The sequence below is a fragment of the Cryptomeria japonica genome, chromosome 10, assembly GCF_030272615.1.
Source record: "Cryptomeria japonica chromosome 10, Sugi_1.0, whole genome shotgun sequence".
NCBI classification, from domain to species: Eukaryota; Viridiplantae; Streptophyta; class Pinopsida; order Cupressales; family Cupressaceae; genus Cryptomeria; species Cryptomeria japonica.
Window position 1 is genome coordinate 6,890,159 of NC_081414.1, and position 21,599 is coordinate 6,911,757.

At 37.4% G+C, this 21,599-nt stretch overlaps 1 protein-coding gene across 1 annotated transcript in view; it reads right to left on the minus strand.

Moving 5' to 3' along the window:
• The window catches only part of LOC131069396 (uncharacterized), a 152,001-nt gene that overhangs the window by 100,785 nt on the left and 29,617 nt on the right, over nt 1-21,599 (minus strand). Inside the window, exon 4 of the mRNA XM_058004794.2 lies at nt 1,031-1,759. Within this exon, the coding sequence (XP_057860777.2) occupies nt 1,031-1,759 (729 nt within the window). The remainder of the gene's footprint in view (nt 1-1,030; nt 1,760-21,599) is intronic.

A 21,599-nucleotide genomic window follows, 5' to 3' on the forward strand; every position in this document is an offset into this window, starting at 1 on the left:
ATCCTATGTGTTTTGCCACCACATTCGACAGTCACTACCACTTAGACTCTTCCATGCAATTGTATCTGTTGTGATATTGTCATCTTCTCTCCCTCTGGCTCTCTTCCCCAATGCAATGTGAGGTCTAAAAGGCACTGGCCTCTTCCCTCTACTACTACTAGCGGCAATGAGTGAGAGTTGTATTCTCGACAATGTATAATAACCTTTAAACGGTGCACAATGAATTTTAGATATATGAACCCTTTTCGAAAGATTATTATGATTTCCAAAGTCGTACAATCATGCCAGAGAGAATTTCCAAGATGTTCTTATCAAAACTATGCAACAAAAAAGTAGGAAGAAATTAAAATAAAATATTAGAAGCAGGAATATTCTAAAGCTTTAATGTGGTGACTATTAAGGATCTCTTTCAAGTCCCATTCATAGATTTTATTCTCAAATAACTAGTAGGACGGGAGATCTACTCAATGGAAAGATTCCCCCATGTATGACTAGATAAGCATAACCGAAGAATACAAACTCAATAGTATGTTTGTGGTAGAAGATGGCGTATATGTTTATAATAGAATGCTGTTTGGACCATGCAATGCTCTTGCAATATTCCAAAGAATAATCCTCCATATCTTTGACAAAATGTTCATAGGAAATTTCAAGGCATTCTTAGACAACAGATCAATCTACAATGACCAAGAAAAACATCTAAAGGCCCTAGCAGAATACATGGAACAATGTAGATCAGCATGCTTGGCCTTAAATCCAAAGCAGTGCTGCTTCATCGTACCACAAGGCAAACTCAAACATATTGTCCGCAAGGAGGGATTAAAAACATATCTTGACAAAATAAGGATAATTGTGGAGATGGAAGTTTAAAGTGGGATAAGGCCCCATAATAGATCCTTGATATTATAATAAAAAAATTTGTATGTAATAGAACACCATACCAGAGATGATTCAGGTCAATTTGTTCTTTCCTGAATTTAAAAAGATAATGCGGATTCTAAAAGACATGAAAAGGAAACAAGATGTGTACCTTGAACCAGCCGACTGTAGTGCTAATGATACCTCTTCCACTAGTTGAAGTATATAACCCATACGACTTATAGGTATCAGAACAGAACCACCTGCTTTGATAGCCTTAATAATGGAACTGCTAATAAGGCCAACTTTCTCCCTCTCGGAAGAATTACCGCACTTGTTAGAATTATCAGAAAACTCAATCCCAGTAGTTTTTTCAACCTCACTGCTTAGAGAAGATGAACAAATGATCTGCATTTCTTGTGACTTGCTTCTGTCCTGCATTCCCATTTTATTTATTCCTGGACATGTTGAAGAAATACCTGATGACAGTAATCCCTGGGCATGTGATGTGCCAACCAATGACTTTACTTGTCCATAAACAGGAAATCTGTATCTGAACTTTGGAACCACTGAATTTGTAGGGTCATTAGTGTCATGTTTTTCGTGTCCAGATTTAACCCCAGTTGGCCTATCAGTTTCACTCAGAGGTGAAAAATCTGAAAATAAAACCAAATCAGTTCCCTGCAGAGAAGGAATATCAAGACCCATTGCATGGCCTGTGCCAATAACAGATCCTGTAATGTATGTGAGGCTTCTCCTGGGGCCGTTAACCATCCAGTTTGAAGCACCAATTTCCAATCCTGAACTGATTGGTTTAATGACTAGTGTATCATTGTAGCATATTTCCTCAGCTAATCGAAGTGGGTGAATTTTCTTTATGCAATTTTTAGCTTCTGCTGCACTGACACAAATCAACATCCCTTAATTAGGATATAGCTAATACTAAATGTTAAAAACCTTGTCTATGTTCAAGTAAAATCAAATCAGACCTCAAAATATATCATTCCAAATGAAAGCAGCAACATATGCACAAAACACTGTAGAAGTTCTTGATCATAAAGCTCAAGAACTAGAAAAGAAGATAGTTAACTGATGAATGACCACTAGATCAGAAAAAACCAGTAAATTTGTTCATTTACACAAAAGACAACAATCCCAGTGACATGCAATTGTAGTTTGAACTAATATACAAATCACTTGAGCAATTATTTTTTATCATAAAGCTCAACAACTAGGAAAACAGAAGGTTAAGTGATGCGGGAACACTGGACCAAAAAATCCAGTGAATCTGTCCCTTTTAAGGCTAAGACAACAATTCCAGCCATGTAGAATTGAAACGTGAACTAATACACCACTCAAGTATGAGCTTAATCCTATACCTCTTTTGTGACATTATCTCTGCTTTAGACTAACTCTTTAATTATCAAATTCATTCTTGACACGTGAAGATAATAGGTTTCAAAGCATTGAAGCATTCCAACATACAACTCTTCCTCATCTCAATGATGGATAACAGAGTGTGATCCAACACATTGATGCAAAACACCAATACACAACTAAATCCAAAAATCCTAATCACTATCATGGACTGGAAATACTGTATATTATTCCAAAACAAGTTCATGTGTAGTTCCATTAAGTCAAACTATCCCTCTCTGCTCTTAATAAAACTCAGTTTCTATAAAACCTATAAATTGTCCAGTTCTTCAATAAGATAAAACCAGTGATACACAAGGGCATGTCCTCACCCCCCATCCCTACAACATGAGGGCATCCCCTCTCTTCAAGGAATCCAAGGACACCCCTTGGCTTTGCTAACTAATGCGACTGATCATCACAGAGATGTCTATGACAATCCCCGACTGTTCCAAGGACAACCTAGTGTCCCCCTTATCAATTTAAAAAAACAGTTAGTTTTTCAAAACACAGAAAAGATGTCTAAAGCACTGAGCTCAATTGATTAAAGCATTGGGTTTTCGATACGGAGACCCAAGTTCAAGAGGAAATCTAATGTGAAATTCTAAGTTCTGACTCTTTTATCTTTCATTGTTGGTTTCTCACGTATATTTGTTATATAAAGGTGGATTTCTAAGTTGTGCTATCCAACTGGATTCCAAAATATTTATTTAACTCATCCAATCATGAACAGATCAGAGAATATAAGCAAAAAAAGTGACTTCACATAGAGAGACAGCTGCAAAATAAAGACACGAAGGAACAGAGCAGGAAAAGTACACAGGACTACAGCACACTTGCATGTTTGTCCTAGACTACAAAGGGGGTGTGTTAGTGTATAGGATTATGGAAAAGGAAATAAACATGCCCCACTTTGCCTTATCTATTTTTGTCACTTTCCCACAACAGAGGAATGTGGTATCTTATCCTTTCCATCAAGGGGAGATGAAAAGACAGACAAGGCAAGAGAAAGGATGCACTATGTCTCTTCCATTTCCAAAAGGGAGATCAAAGGGCACACATGTCTCTCCATTTCCTTAGGGTTTGGAAATTTATATATATGGAATGTAAACAAGGGTTTAACCATAGATGAGAGAACAATCATCTGTTGTAGCTTCTCCATTCAACAAGGCAAAGAAGCCAATCGTGGGTTGTACTTTTTCCAAGCAAGGGAGAACAAGTATGTATTGTATCCAATATTACAAGACTTGTCCAAACTCAGCAAGCCTTGAGGCAAGTATGTCAAAATGAGGCTCGGGAATTTATGACCTAGGTGCTTACCAAGTCCTAACAAGTAGACTCAGCTAGGTTTATGAAAACCAGAAAAAAAGCATACAAAAATTGAAAATTCTAAGCATACAAGCATGAAAGTCAAGTGTTTCTTGAAGGGTTTGAAGGACAGTAAATAGCAATAATTATGAAACCTGGCATACACCATAAAAGTTTGTGTGGTATGAAAGGCATTAATTTGGCTCCTCATCAATCCCACTTTCAAATTCTAAATATATGGCAGCATGCACCATCTCATCCCTATTGTTGATGTATGTTTTAGGACACTTCGAACAGATAATAAAATACCAAGTATTCTATCCTCTCTGGAACAAAGAAACCTCATATGCTAAAGAATATGATCAAATGAGACAAATCCAAGGTTTACAATGCGAACAATCGACTTTAAATTGTGAATAGCCTAGGTGATTTGATGTGATAATGCTGGTAATCACAAAGGGACTTATGTTTATGAATCCTAGCTGGAACGTGGAACTGACTGACTTTGAAAATAAAAGACAAAAGGAAGAAGGGTTGAGAGATCTAGTCTAATCCTAAGAACAATGATGATAAAAAATGATGCTTTGATAGACAAAACTTCTTCAAACCAAGCTTTGCTTCGCCATGATAACAACAACTACACAAACTGATGTGATCTCTTAATGTAGTGAATGATTTTCATTATTGCAAATATTCATATAAATACCCAATACTAGCGCAACTTGAACAAATACCCACAATCGAACTTAGCCACAATAACAGGGTTCAAGCTAACTTTACATTGTAGCTTACAATCAGCAAACCACAAAAAGTATGAACCAAGGAATTCATCATATATCATTGCATTTCTCCATTAAGATCAATGAACTTCACCTAACTGAGAAGTAAAAATAAACCATGCAAAATGTAGAAGACAACACAAATAACCACCATAACTTCAATGAAACTTATGTATTGATGTCAACATAGTCTTGGCAACAAATTCAAACTTCCTCCTCCTACCCTATTGCTAACTATCAACTATGAACTATTGTCTATTAACCTTTACAAATGAGAGGACTAAGCCTTATATAGAGGTCTCATTACAATTGAATGGCTCTAGATGATTCAAGATCAATGGTTGAATTCGTAGATGGAAAACTCAACGAGTTTTGAAAAAATCACGAGTTTTTTTGCTTGGCGAGTATTTACGCCATTAACTTGCAGTTTTGGGGAAAAACTCGTAGAGTTTTTGGCAAGTTTTTCACAAAAACTCAACGAGTTTCCAGCAAAAACTCAACTGCATAAAAAAAAGAGGCCCAAATACGTCAAAAAGTTACCTAATTTTATTTTTTTTTCAAGTCAGTCTCATTCTCTTCCTGAAAATATATACATGAAATATAACATTTAAGTATAAGTCTTATGACTTGTACTTTAATTTATATTTCATGTATATATTGGCAGGATGTTTGAGAGTGGTTTCAGATCTCTAGGAGTATAATGCAAATTCTAGGTTTTAGATCTTTTAAATTTTCAGACAGTCAAATTTCAGTAATCAGTAGGCTCCTATCAGCATTCTCTCACTCACTTTATCTACCCCAAATTTTAGACCTATCTATCTCCTATCACTCTTCCTCTATCCCCTCTCTCTTTCACTCTCTCCTCTCTCCCCAAGATCTAGACCTATCTCTCTAGCCCTCTCTCAACCTCAGACCCCAGCGAGGGGTGCTACCCTCAACCTAATTTTGGCAAGGTGGACAAGCCACATCGGACTACTAGGACTAGACCCTCTAGTTCTATCTCGGGTTTTCACTAGAGCTGGGAAGAGGAAGATGTAAAATGTTTTGATGTAGTATTTACTTTTAGTTTTACAAGAACAATTTGCTATTTCATTTTGTTTCAGTCTATCAGCCATTAGCATTCCACAAGAGGATGCCATTTTGTACCCAATTTGCATTTAAATCAATCAAATATATCTATACTCAGCTTGTTTCTTTTGTATACTCATTTCTTTTGTATACTCATTTGTTGACTCATTGGATGCATCTCCTCATTGAATTTTGCAAAAAAAAAAAGCATTTCTATTAAATTTAAGCAATTTTTTGAGTTTTCACCGAGTTTTTTTTTGGGCCTTGGCGAGTTTTTTCTTTTGGTGAGTAGTTCAACTATGGTTGAGATTACATGATGAAACCCTAATTAGGGTTAGTTACAACTAACTACCTTCAACCAATGAGAAAATTACAATGCATTGGGCACATGTCTATCTTTGAATTTGAACCAATGAGAAAATAGGTTAGGTGTATTGAACTTTGTGCCACATGTCACAAGTGTAGTTGTATTCTTCATAGGATGAGTTAGGCTCATTGAGCATAGACATGCTGACTTGGAATCTCCTGATAGGTTAAATGTGACTAGACACCAACTCAGCATGCCTCCTACAGATCATCACAAAGAAGTGTTTACTTTTTGAGCAATATCTCTTCATACTCAACATTATCCAATTGCTTGATATGATGATGATGGTACATATTCCCAAATTGTGTCATCTTGATCAAGTCCCTAACTTTGATTGACTCTTCTGAAACTATTTGACGATCACGATTCAGTTGTTGACATTCGAAAATCCTCCTCTAGGTGATGCACTTCAACTTCATGTATGGGTATGCACCTTGTTCTTCTGATTAACAATGTTTGATTCTAACTTTATGATGCCTAGTCTTGATCCTCTTGTGCATTGTCTTTGATCAAGATTAACTTCTTGTTACGCGGACCTTGATTCTTGGATTTTCGAAGGAAATTCAAGATTGTCTTATATTTTTCCTTGTTGAAACCTCATCTTGAAATTCTTGAACTTGTATTTCTTTGTAGTGTGATTCTTGTCTTGATGTTGAACACTTGAATCCTTGATGTTGTCCTTTCTTGAATGTTGATATTGATGTCCAAGTCCTCCATGATGTTGATTTTCCTTGGAGTGTAGACATTCATCCTTGTGACGTCCTAGTGATGTCCTCTCCTTATCAGCCTTCCCTCCTCACATCAAAAACTGAAAGACAAAAAAATTTATCATACACCATGGATTGAATGCAAATAAGGCTGATACATAACAAATCAAGCCCCTAAAAACATTGAAATACAAAATGCTAAGTCTGATTTTATCCCTCTTAAATTTGATTCTCTATAAATCTGCTCCTCCAAATTTTATCTTGAATTAGATAAATTGATGTTTAAAGTGAATGATCCGATCTTCCTCTTATATCATTGAAAATGTTTCTCCTTTCTTGTAAGGCCCGACCTGACATTATTAATAAACTTCCTTCACCCCATTTCTACCTTGGGCGGAAATGAGATAGTAGTTTGCATTGGTGCGTTTGAGGGGGTTGTATGCACAAAAGGGAGTGCATTTTAGGTATTCACTTGCATGAACTAGTGGAGCGCATTTTAGGGTCCCTCATGCACTACTCATGTATAGGAGTTGAGAAAATACAACACCACAGGAGCCCAAATAATCTCTGCAAGCTGAAAAACCTGTTACAAGGAGAAGCAAGGAAGCAAATCACAGAAGGAACAAAAACACAGGAAAAATATGCTCAAAAAGAGAGAGCACAATATTCTCCAAAAAATGTAATGTGATTCTTACAATGAAAAGAAAGAACTCAACCTTTACTAGGTCAAGAAACCCTAAAAGGGAAAACCTAGGTTTGCACATAATAATTAATTATATGCACCTAAAGTTAGCTTAAGTGTAAAAGAGATAAAGGGAACTTAAATAATTAAACAAATAATGTTTAATTAATCAAGTAAATACCCGAATACTCTAACATCATGGTGGGCGCATTTAACACTTGTGCATGCACAAAGGTGCATGTGGGTGGATTTTCTATGCATGCTTGCACAACATGATAGGTGGGTGGGTTTGAGTAGTGCAATTACAAAACATTGCTTGGAGCAGATTCTAAATGTTTCTTTGTATAAAGTGGAATGAGTTTGAGATAGTCGGGTGCACAAAGACAAGGTAGCTGTTTGTACAAAAGGGTGAGCGAATTGGAGGTTCCAATTTGCACAACCCCCAGCATTCTCACCTTACACATTGCATTAACGTGACTTGGCCAGCTTTTGAAGGTGCAGATGCACAATTGTGTGCATAGCCTTGAGCAGGTTTTGGGTGTCATCTTGCACAACTTCTCAATAGAGTGGGTTTTACATATGTGCTTGCACAACTTTGTGCATGTATCTGCCCCTTAACTCCATACTTAAACAAATTTATACCCCTCCCATTCTCTCCTCTTGAGCACATATGAGACTAGTGTTTGCACAATGTTGTGCGAGGGCAAATTCCAAGGGTACGCTTGCACAACATTACCTTTGAGCACTTATGAAGTAGTCCTTTGCACCAATTTACTTCCTTGTACCATTTCATTCAATCATGCATTGGGTGCACCTTGGAGGTCTCATTGCACAAGTAGGGCGCAATTTAGGGGTCCTTGTGCACAACATAAGAGGACGCAAATGAGGTAGCTATGTGCACAAACATGAGAGCGGCCTTGGGATATGAAAACGCACAAATTTGAGAGAGCCCTTGGGATATGCAAACAAACAAATTTGTGCATGCTTAAGGGGGGTTGAATCTTGCCTTAGATAAATTTTCATCAAGGGGTTATCTCTTGACTTAGTCAAATTTTCATACTCTTTTCCGCTCTAGGTTTTGCACCAAGGCAAACTTGAACGTAGAGATTCTAGGGGATTATGTTTGCAATCCCTAACGAAATTGCAAACAACATTACCATTTCTTGCTTTTCTTTCCATATACAAGGACAAATTCTATGCATCCTAACGACTATGACAACTTTGACAAGTTAGCAACAATATTTACAAGATTTTGCAACCTTTCTTGCTTGATAACAACAACTTGCAATTTTCATACCCCTTAGCAATTTGACCTCAACTCTCAACCCTAGCCTGACGAAACATACCCCTCTCATAAACAAAGGCTAAAACTATCGCCAACCTAAGACATCTAAACTGAAACAATAAGTTGAAAGAAAAAAGAGGGGGTCCCCATTTGCAATGGGGCAAAGTGTGAAAACGTCACAACACCTCTTAAGTATATTATTAGCTACAATATTTCTAAGTTCAAGAATACCATACTGATTCAGTCAACAACTTTAACTGGTGGTTTAAAGCATATTTGGATAATCATAAGGAATAAATCATCATGCCAAAAGAGAGTGATTTTTTCAAAAATTGCGATTCAATCAATAAAACATCAAGTGAATGTGGGTTTTAAAAAAAAATAAGGTGAGGGTTAGGGTTTTCAAGAAAAAAATTAAAAATTGCAATTAAAAAATATTTATGCTAAAAGAATAGCTCTCTGCAAAAAATGGTCAAACATGTTCATAAATCAATCAAACTCAAAATTAATCTTCTAAAAGGAATGGAACCAAGATCAATTTGAAGTATCAACTACAAACACCACAATGAGTGCATTCAAACCAAAGGCAAGCACAACACAAGCAGTTCATCAAGTGAAACTTTCAAAGGTGGTAATATATCCAATATATCAAAATGAACAGTTCTTTTGTTGTAATGAGCCTAGACACTTAGAGATAATTTTCAAAAAAGAAAGAGTGGTATAGCACGCCACTTAAAATCCAAGCAAGCTAATGTGATCGAAATATTGATGACCAAGAAGTGCTAGAAGGATTTACATTTGTTGCATCACAAGATCAATTATATTTTGATTTAGTTGAATCTACACACTATACATGAGAGACTAGTGTGTTGGTTTCACTAAGGATAAGAGTTGAAATAAATTTGTTTAATTAGGTGATTATTGGACTCATTATGTTGAAGGATGTGATGATATTCATGTCACATTGAATGAAAATCTTTTGTTTATTAATGAAATAACAAAGTCCTACTCTTTTAGTGAATTTTCATAAAAACAAATGTATGGTCACAAGTCCCAATATTACGAAGGTGATTGCAATTGGTATAGGTGACAAGGGTTTGTATTAATATTACAAGACTTTCCCAAACTCAATGACTCCCAAAGTGAGTAGATTAAAACGAGGCCCAAGGACTCAAGACCCAAGTACCCAACGAGTTTGGTCAGACTTGTCAGACTCAATGAGTCCCAATGTGTAGACTAGGCTAAGTTTATGAAAACCAAAAAGAAAAAATAAATTAAAAAAAAATTGAAAATGTTGTCCCTTCACCCTATTGGGGATGTTAATCCCAAATCCATGCTCTAGTTTTAAAAAACAATAAAATGAAAATCCTTCTAGACCATGGTGGATGGAAGAGCAACATTTTTTATTTTTTCAACTTTTTCCCAACTGAATTACATTTACACTTCTAGTTCTCTAAGTCAAACCCTATCCTTAGTAATGCTCTTAAGGTTGTAGCAGCGTTTGCAAACTTGTCTAAGATACAAGGACATGACTCCACATAAAGTCAGTAATGTTGAACAAAAGGAATCAAGCTCCTTTCTACATAGTTCAAGACTCCATATTGTGATTTTCGTTTTTGATGTCATAAAATCATACCCCATGAGTTTTGTACACCTTAAACACTTGAAAATATTTATATATCTAAAATGTTGTGTCCTTCAGCTAAAATCCACTTTTACTCTCATGTGATCAATGTATACTTATTTAATTAGTTTGTTGTGTCTTTGAAATTTATTTAGTCAAGGGTGCATGATACTGTTGGATATTCCATCATTTACCCATATGGTTTGGTTGGATTGTTTGTTTGTTTTTTATTTGTTATCATATAATCAGGATATGGTTGAATATTTGGTTTGATGGTTTAACCCGTGAGCGCTATTTTAAAGCACACAGTTCACCATTCATAGCCTATATATTTACAATCTATATTGACATATGAATGAGAAAATATTGGCATTGATTTTCTTTGATATGGTGTCAAAGCCAGCTCTATTGAAGGGACTATAAGATCTTTAGGATCTTTTCTAATCACCCAAGTTGAACATCGAAGGTTTGATAGGCACACAAGGCACATGACAAATATTCTTTGGATCCGATTTCTCCTCTTATGTGGCAGAAATGACCAACAGTGCATTCAATCCATCTTTCATGACGGCCATGTGGGATCCTTGGCATAGCAAGTACATAACATGCTTCCTCATGTGTAGGGGAGTTTTCTAAGGCGTCTGAGGATTTGGTAGTCATTGAGTTTCTTTCTATGCTTTCTTTTTTCCATGAGATTCTTGGAAGGAATATTTTTTCTTTTTCCTTTTATCTAGGCTTGTGTTGGGCCTGTCCTATACTCTGCTTCTCTCTTAATCCAGTTCAAATGCAGTCGAGACATGTAATGTACCACCCCAAATCTGGGACATTATAAGCTGCAAATCTGTTTTTCATCTTTTACTTTCTGATTTGTTAATGATCTTGCATGGAATATATATTAATAACTCTCAAAACATAAACTAGATACCCAAAAGGAGCTGATTCATTGGAAATGTTAGAAATAATTGCAAATACCACAAACACCACTTTCGATGATAATTTGCAGATTTTATTGCAGATCTGAAATTACAAGTTTTGCTAAATATGAGAGCACCCCAGTTCAGAAAATTGTATTACATATCAATTTTTAACATACCCAGAAAAATGCCCTTTGATACTATGGTGAAAATACCTCTGTATCAGCCAACTGTAGGTCTGTAAATGGAGGCAGCCAACTAGGTGGTTCAGAAATTAAGTTGCAACCTCGTCAAACTTGCCTTTTCCGACCAGCAAATGGTTAAAAACAGGAACTCTGACCTAGGCGCCTACAAAGAGCAGAAATGATCCTTCAAAAACAAGGTGCTTGTCCTTGAATCCCACACCTCTCAAGGTGAGCTGTATGGCTTCTTTATGGACTGAGTTTGCTGGTATTGAACCCAAATCACCCTGAAAACTGTCAAAAATACAGCCTTCTCCACTGTCACTGAGAAATCCTACAAACCAACATTAGATAGTAGTGGGAATGACCCCTCCAAACTCCAAAATGATGCCAAAATAAGGCAACCAAGCAAGGAGGCAGCTCACTCAGAAAATAACCAGCGAAAAAGCTCTCCAAACTCATTTCTTTGTTGCTCAAATGAAACCCCTGAAGTGGGATTCCCTCATACACCCTAGGAAGGTCTTTCACTTCTGCATTTGTGAATCCTTGTGAAGGATTTCATCTTCACAAAGCTGCTCTAAACCCTCAGGTTCAGCTAGCTCCTTAGGAGGCAAGAGAGAAAACATTCAACATTCATACATACCCAAAATATCATTTCAAGTTGCCTTTTATGCTTCCTATTCACTACGCCCTAATTAGGGTTTTCTCCTTTTGCCAACACCTCTTTAGGGTTCTCACTTAAATCTGATTTAATTCTATTTTTTAATTATTTCCAACTTACTTGGAGTGGCACCCAAGTTAAGTGACTTTCCTTTTCTTTTTTTTATTATAAAATCACTTTATATTTCATTACCCTAAATTAAAGTTACACCTGGGGTCAATTTGGACATCATCTCAATGGTAATAGCCTGGGGTTTGGAGATTGGAGAAAATTTAGACACGGTGAAGTGGGCAGTAACGTCCATCTTTGAAGAAGCAATGCTTGAAGGGCTCGACTCCATTTTGGAATGGGCAGTGCCAGGGGTCGGCTTTGACTACTCTAAGGGTTTCTCAGAAGCCAAGGATGCGGACGAATTTGGTCTTGTCTCATTTGTCCGATGGATAGGGAAAGTTGACAAGGAAGCATATGTTTTGGAAAGGGCGGGAGCTTGGAAGAATTTGAAGCGGCTGATTCTGAAGCACGAGCAGGAAGAAAATGAACTGGCCAAAGCATGGCCAAAGGCACATCCCAAAGGCAAGCGCTCAGGGGCGAGGAAGCGAAGGCCTTTCCAGACCAATCTGCAGCAGGTGTAAAAACATCTCGGTTTTAGAATGGGGGTAGGTTCAGGCGCAAGTGTCAGTCAGGGTGGGTGTGAATGGGCAGTAGCATCTGTTTTTTTGTGAATATAAATAGGCGGCTTATGGCTTTTATTTTGTTTATGTAAGACCAAACGGGGAATGAATGGTCTATGTATTTTGAAGCAGTCATAGGAATGCATAATATCCTATGGAAATCGTGGGAGTTGGTTAGTTGGGTGGCTTTTTGCTGTGTAGTTGTTTGTTGTGTAGTTGTTTTTTGGATGTCAATGCAATGGTAAATTCGGCAATTGTAAGTTTGTAAAGTCTGTAATCGGGCTTATATGAAGTCTGAAAGCCTGAAATTTGAAGATGTAATAACTATATTATATAATAAAATAAAAACAATTATTACCGATCAAAAAAAAAATATTACCAATCACTCCCAAGGTACTCTAATAACTCCAACCATGTTGACTGATCCTTGAGACGAACAACCCAAACCTGGGTCCTCTAATCATCCTTGTTAGTCTACGAGAACTCAGTGATAGACTAAACCTGCTAACTGAAATTGGCTAGGAAGGGGACATTATAAGACACCAAAAGGGAGTTAAGAATGCTTGCGTGTAGTCCTATGCAAGCCGATTTGAGAAGAGTAGAGGCCAATCTACATCCAAAAGACATTGAAGCAAGTTAAAAGTTGACCAATGTGCTTGCTGCAAATAATCTCACAAAGGTCGTGAGACTTATTTTTATTCGCAGGCGTTTCATTCTTGGTTTTCCTTGCACAGGCGTTGCTCTGTTTTTCTCTTCCGCTTTCTAGTAGGCATGAAATTGTAATCACTTTAATTCGCCTAGTGATGGCGATGGCATTGGCATTTCATCTCTAGCATCCAATTCGGCCTTAAGGCTTGTTTTTCATGTTACAGAATTCTCTTATATCTATAGCTATGGTCAAGGCATATTTCACTTAAAAATAGAAGAGATCCAAGGCGGCGGCAATATTTTCAAAGGCATGGAAGAGCCCCTAACTCAAAGATGACAAAATAAATTATAAGCATACGAATGCCGATTTTGAGCCTGACACTTCAGTTTAGCATGAATAGAGCTTCTTCCTTGGCAAGATTGGTCAAGATTTGGCCTTGAAAGTCCATGAATAATAGCATCATTGAAGAAAGAGAATGTTGTTACTCAGTACAAAACCTTAATTAAGAGTTGGATTTTTCCTTTGTCAAATAGATTTCACCACCTATGTTATTTTGATGTGGAGATTCTTTAGTTTGTTTCTCAAATAAGTAGATTTCTTTGCTAAAGTTGAGGGTAATTTAGAGCTATGAGAGTTGGGTTTTATAACTGAGTAGATTTCTCTACTAAATCATAGAAAAAGCAAATCTAAGAGTCATTTCTATCATTAAATTCTATTAGATGTTCTAGTTTAAGTGTTGTTTTGTTTTGAACCTAGACTCATAGAATTGACATAGGTTCAGTCAATCCAAAGAGAAAGAGCTATTAATCTTAGACTTATTTAGTTGTGTTTAAATAATGGAAAGTTAAGCTCAATTCTAATTGCTTGTTTGAAAAAAAATATCAAGGATAAGAAGAATTTGGGCTTCTCAGACTTCAAAGTTAAAGACAAATTGAATTAATCTAAAGCTCTTATATAAGAGATAGAAGGATTTCTTAGATAGGAGATAGAAGGATTGAATGGAATGGAGAGAAATGAGAGATAGGAGGATATGAGGATGGAGTTCCGAGTACTATGTTACAAAGGAATAAGATTCACCACACAGAAGGGAGTGCCATTCTTGATGGTGAGAAAAGATGCATATCAAATGGAAGGATAGTGCATAAGGGATATGGATGGCACAAGAAGGTTTGAATTTTCCAAAGCATGTATGGATACTTTTCCCTTAGTTTTATCAAGATCAAAGGTGGCAAATTAAATGGATAGCATAAGGATAGGATAATGGAATATTAGATAATTAAAAAATAGAGTACAATAAGGCTAAGATAAAAGTGGATTCCCAAATGGGATGGGAGGCCTTAAATTCATAAATTTTCCAAGAGGGAAATCAAGGGACAAAATGTATTAATCTTGATTTGGAAGGATATCAAGAGATGGAGTGGGAGTGGATTATAAGATGGAGTGGACAGGAATGTTTTACTCTTGATTTAGAGGGTCTAGAAGGTAAGGGGATGGAGGTGGGTGCATGAAATGGAAAGATTACACAATATTAGTTGTCCTTAAGAGGTTAGGGAAACCCTAGATGAACAAAACAATTGCACAAGATAAGGACATTGATTCGAGCAATGAGGACACCAATCCAAACAACAAGGACATTGATTTGTGCAATAAGGGTGCTGATTTGTGTAACAAGGGTGCCAATCTAGGCAACAAGGCTGCCACTCTATGCAACAAGGCTGCCAAACCACAGTCAAGGACATTTAGACAAAACCTGCAACCAAAAACATAATGAAAACTTAACAACAACGGTTAAAATAGGGATGTGGCTCCCACCTGACATGCTCAAATAAATATTTGGAAAATGATTAATGCGAAACAACATAAGATAAGAAAAATAGAATGGTTCTTCAATAAAACATAAATTAACAAATCTAAGTCTGATTGAGTCTGACAATCATGCTATTTACACTCTCTGCACTTTTAACACATGCTTACACCTCTAAAAAACTTACCAGCAGCTTGAACTGCAATACCGAACCCAAACCAAACACAAAATAATGGATAACAAATAAACACAAAGGTGATGTTACAAAACACCATTTAAACCATAAACCTGAAATTCAGTGTCCCTCATTTCTTCTTGGGAGATTTGGGCTCCTTGTCCAAAGCAGCGGCAGCCTTTTTGGGCAGAAGCACCTGGAGAATATTAGGCAAAACTCCACCATGAGCAATGGCAACTCCGCCTAACAATGATCTCTTCTAGGCTCAGTCAATCCAAAGAGAAAGAGCTATTAACCTTAGAGTTATTTGGTTGTGTTTAAATAATGCTGGAACTGAATATTTACTGAATATTAACAAGCTGCTAGAAGGCAATCAGAATTTGTAAAAGTCTAATATGACTGTAAAATTGGAACAACACACACAAAAAGCTTCATAAATCACATTTACATGAGAAATCCCATTCTAAGAGATGAGGGTAGGGGTTCCCAAACCCAGGCATCACCCCTCCATCGATAAACAGCCCCAAAAAGGAAGTGCTTTTAACCCTGCTTCACACACCCAGCTACACATAGTACATCCCAAGTATATTGTACAGCCCCTCAAATAGACCCATCTCCCTTCCACCTAGTACAGCCTACAAACTAGATATTTAGGGATGGCTAACAGAAAGTTTCAATACCTTGTGATGAGCAAATAACACTTGCACATTATACAGCCTATAACGGATGGTATGGCCAATAGGAAAGGACCGGTATGACCTTTCAACACTCCAAAATCCTCCAAAGCTGAATGCTCAAAAAAAATCATTAGCAAACCAAAAAATTAATTATCAAAAGATATCAAATACCTTCAAACTTGAAGCACCAAACTGAACTTCACTTGCAATTGCAGTCGTGGCTCTTGTATGAAACCACCAAGACTAGCTAGGGGGGTTTTCATCCCCAAAATCAATATTTTCAAGAGGGTTTTCATCCTCGATAAAATAAGAGATGAACATAGGTTCTCTCAAATGTAGAAGCAAAAAAAGTATCATACCTAGACTCTACAATGAGCTCTCAATCTCCTTTTATAACATTTTAGGAGAAATAATAATTTCACTTTCCCTCCAAAAGCTCTTTTAAATTAAATAATAATCTTTCATGAGAGCAAAGCCCACATGTGCCTAGGACACAACTTAAATAAAAATTAATAAATAATTATACGTTAGTTGTCTTTTTAATATTTCCTCCTTAGGACAACTCAAGCAATAATTATTTAATTATTCACCCAAGTTGCAGAAAGCATCAAAATGAGATAAATATGAAATTCTGACCATACCATAAAGAATCTGAGGACTTGGATGATGAATTGAAATGACTTGGCGTCTATCTAAAAAACAGCATGCTTCTCCAAGAAGTTTGGAGAGCTCCCAAAAAGAGTAAATTGCATTCTAAAAGCATCATAAGGCTCATCGGGATTACCTAAACTCATTGCCATGAACAAAACTACTAGTTGATCAATTTTGTGATTTCCAAGAAAGTTGGAGTTCTCCCTAGCTCACCAATTAGCCTATGCAAAAACTTGAAAAATAAGCTGATTATTCTCAAATTGATTATGCTCGAGAAGGGAACATCAGACTTGTTGGTAATATATAGTATTTTTTGTACCTTGCAATGAATTCAATCAGCATTTAGATTGCTGCAATATTAGTAAGACTTAAGAGCATTGGATATGTAAGGAATTTTCATATTTATTTTGGGTTTAACTATTGCTGTTCAGTATTTATTACTGGAATTTAGTAGCTATTCCTATATTTCATATTTATTCCAGTTTGCAAAAATCAAAAAAAAAAAAAAAAATTTGCATACTTTATAAATTCCGGAAAGGGCCATTACATATTTGATCGAAACATCATCTCTCATCCAAACTATCATTCTCTTCCATGCGATGTCATCACATTTGTTTGGCTGGACATCTGTCTATCCAGTTAAACATGGTTCTTTATTTGCAAAGTCACTCAGTATATGTGCACATGCATTGTCTTCAACTCTTGAAACTTCTGATTGCATGAATTCCTACTAGCGACATCAAGCTGAAAGGTGTCTGAAGATGTTTGCTTCCTTAAATATATGCCAATCTGTTCCTTTTTCAAATCCAATCCTCAATTACCTTCTGTCAAGAACTTATTCATTTTTATCTTGGAACATATAAAATAATGAGTAATCTGCAATAAGTTTTCAGATTGAAAAACCAGACCAGGCCATGACACCATTATTACTCATTCTGGAGAGACTATCAATATGGGTTTAGTTTTGACACACAATTGATCAGTAAACTAATAATGGAGAATGGGTATCAAGTAACACAATCATCAAGCTTCAGATTGGGTAGAACAAAGTCGAACCATGTAGCAATGTGTTGTGACCTTTTCCACACATCGCCCCATTGCAAATGGGGACCCTCTCATTTCCTGCTTTCTAAAGTTTTTGTTAGTGCCCGTGGCCTTCCGCTTCAGTTTTGCTCGGTCCTGTCAAGTTTTGAATGGTTTGAGTCTAAAAGATTGAAAGTCATTTTTTGCAAGTCAAGTGATAACAGAGTCCGGATACCGTCAAAGTGCCTAGAAAAACCAAAGGACGAAGAACGCAATTGATTTGAACGAATTTGAACAACTTTCTATTTTTAGAAAGTTTGCTTTTTCCTATTTTTTAGGAAGTTTCGTTTTTGGCATTTTTAGCCCAATCCCCGGTATGGCTATTTTTAGAAAGTTTTCCCTATTTTTTAGGGATGTCTGCTTTTTGCTTTTTTGAGTGGGGACCTAGGGTTTGCACTGATACCACTGACCTGCTTTGATCGCGATCGAGAAATTCCAAGTTCTGACCTAAAAAGCTAAGTTCCTACATTTTAGGGGTCATGACACTTTAGATGGTTTGCCTGAGTATGGATTTCAAATTTCAAGTTGATCTGGTTAAAATTGAAGAAATTGTAGAATTTTGAATATTTTCTAAGTCTAGCTAATGATTGATGGTGAGTGTTATGGCAGGTGATGAAAAGTCCGCCCAAGGTGCTAATGATGGAGAAGAAAAGTCCGCCATACTTGGTGATCTCCCAAAAGTCCGCCTTGGTGAAGTCATGAAAGTCCGCCTTGGAGGTAGTATGAAAGTCCGCCCTACTTGGTGAAGCCTCCGAACTCCGCACGAGGTGCAGATGAGTGGATGTCTAAGAAAGTCCGCCCTGTGAAGAGATGCTCCAAAAGTCTGCCCTATGGATAAAGAAAAAGGTGTTCAAGGCAAGAAAGTCCACCTTAGGGTGAGGAGATAGCAAGCATGATGATGAAGTTCTCAAATGCCAAGTGGTGGTCCTCCAAAAGTTCGCCCTGGTCTTGGAGGTAGTAGAAAAGTCCGCCCTCCATGATGCCAAGTCTCTAAAGTCCGCCTTGGAGGAAGAAGAAAAGTCTGCCATACTTGGTGAAGCAAAAGTCCACCCTCCAAGCGACAAGAAAGATGCTTCAAAAGTCCGCCTAAGTCAAAGGTTAAACCAATACTTGTTAGAGTATTGAGAACAAGGAATATTCTTTGGTGATGTCATCCAAATCTTCATGGAACTCGAACTGAATCCCAAATTAGAAAGTTTCTAGGAGAATATTTGAAAGATCAAGTTCGGATATATAGACTAAAATCAATTTAGAAACTTGCACAAGAATAAGATTTTGGAACTTAAGGAGATGACAAGCCAACTGAAGTATAAAATGGAAACTTTCTTTGTGGATACAATGGACTGAGGATGAATTAGAAACATGATTTGGAAAAGATCTGCATGTTTCTAATTGTAGATTTGAACTTCATTACAAATACATTCTTCACTTACTCATTCTCACACAAAAGTTCGAACTTTCTGAGCAAGCTAAGAGAAATATTGAGAGTTATTTTGCAGATTGAGGTCATTTCGAAGAAGATTTTATAGATTGGAGGTGTTGCAAGGTGATCTCTTGCAGGTTGAGCGATCTTTTTAAGAAAGTTTGATTTATCAACTTCATTCTTATCAAATATCTGCAGATTTTTGGAGTTGAACCAGCTGATAGAAGGCAGATTTGTCAAATTTTCTGAGTTTTCTTGAAATTCCTTCTATCCTCTCGCCTTATTCTCATTCATTCGAAGGTAAAGTTGGTTTTAAATGCAGATTTATTACATTTTCTGAGTTTTCCAGATTCGTTAGAGGTGATTTTGTGGATTTATCCAAATTTTCAGTAAGAAAGATCATTTTTGGACTAAATGGGATAAGGGTTTTCATAGTTATAGAACCTGGTTTTTGGATTGCAATCATAAATGTCCCTAGAGTGGGGAGTTTACATGTGAAGATTCCATCTTCATGACTAAGTATGAAAGTGAAGTAAAAGTTCCAAGCACTTAGCCATTCGCAAACCTCGAATTTTTAATCTAAGTTCTGATTTTCTAGCTGAAGCTTCATGTTTATTCGCAGATTTCAGGCACGATTAAGTTCCAAGTAGACAAGGATGCTCCTCCTGAATCAAGAATGAACTCAAAATGGAAGAATATGAGCGATACCAACCTCGGGCATATCAATCTGAGGGAGTTCAAGAAGCAGATGTTCGGCTTAGATAACCTTGTACCTACCGTGACCGTTTGAAAGATGATGAAGAGTGGTATCATGCATGTTGTCGGCTTCCTCCCTACCATGCAATGTCAGAGTTGGTAGTTGAATGCGCTAAGCACTACAACCCTGTCAATAGGGATATTGTCGCACCAGATGAAAGAATGTTGGCAAACATCAGTGATGAGGCCATAAGGGAAGCTTTCAGAATTCTAGAATATCATAATGCTATATATGTGACCAAGGATGAGGTTGATCGAATGTATCAAGATCATTTGGAGGAGTACGACGCCATCGTCAATCATTCTTGGCTGGACAAGCCAAGGAAGGGTGCTTCCAAACTACAGACGAAGAGCTTGGTAAGGGCGTATTTCAAAGAGGATATTGGAGATATGATTGTCTTGTTGAACAGGATAATGGGTAATCCTCAAGGCGCTCCATTTGAGCCTTGGATGTATTATTTCATAAACGAAATAATGAACGGAGTTAAGATGATAGACTAGGCTAGGATGATAAGCAATAACTTGGACAGCCAGTTGAGAAATCTGGAGGCGGATAGGACCTTTTACATGAGCTCATACTTGTTCTATTCTCTGGCTAGAACCTACAGATACAGAGGCCTCACCTGTAGAGGGGAAGTGGGAAATAAAGATAATCAATTTCCTGTGTATGACTGTTATCCCCAGCTTCACATGGAAGAAAAGTTTCATTTCAAGAGGGTAAATGATACGTTCTTGATGCACATCACACGAACACTGCAAGGTGGATTGCATCAGAGACTCACTCAAGAGTCTATGGACTTCATAAGCAGATTCGGGTATTGGTATATTCAATACCCGAAGTTCACCTATATCAAAATTCAGGGGTTTTCCGGATCTCCTTATAAGCTCCCAGCCTACCCTACCAACCGAGTTGTGCTACTGGAAGTTGTGAGGCAACTAGAGGGCTATATGACAGTTCAAAGAGATAAGCAAAAGAAGGCAGGAACCTCCTCTCTCACGATTGGAAATGGACTAGAGACGTGCCCGTAATCACAAGCCGTTGCCACTGCAGAGAAAGAGTTGGCTTGGTACCCTTTCTACCAGTACAAAGCAAGAAAGAACTTTGATCCATTCCATAAAATGAAAAGGGTAGAAGGGATGGCATTCGAGCACAGAGCTGATTTGGAAGATTATTGAGCTCACGCAACCGATAGTTTCGAAATCAGGAGGAGATTTTGGTCAAGGATTCCCTTGAGCATGGTGAGAGCAACGGAAGTATTCAGAGTTGCTAATCAAGTAGAAGACAGTCTTGAGCTTCAACAGGCTTTGAGAAGATGAGGAATGAGCCACTGGCCTTGGTTGATTGGTCAGAAGGAGAGAAATCAGATTTGGCAAACCTCATGAGATCAGTGGTCGAATACTCCAAGTGGTGGACATCTAAGAAGACGAAACAATTGAAGTCCAAAGGTGTTGCCCTGACTTATGATTTAATGGGAATAGATGACTCTCTATCCTCCAACCCTTGTATCTCTGCAGGCAATGCTCGGAATCCAGAGAGTGTTGGGTCCCGGAAAAGGAAGGAATTAGTTGGAAGCTCTGGAAAGGCCAGGGGAAAGAAAGTTGTTGGGGAGAGACGTGAGTCCAGCGAAGGTCATTCCATTCTGAGTGTCGCATCTGTTGTGCCTGACCAGAATGCGGTTGAAGAGCAGGAGATGGACACAAATATGGGGAATAATGAAGTGAGAGTGCCTTCAATTGAAGAAATAATGAGAGAAGTTGTCCAAAGCCCGGACAAGGAACAAGTTTTAAATGCAGCCACAAAAGTTGAAGAGCCTAAGTCCCCAGTAGTTTTCCTTGATGGTATAGTTACTGGACTAGGA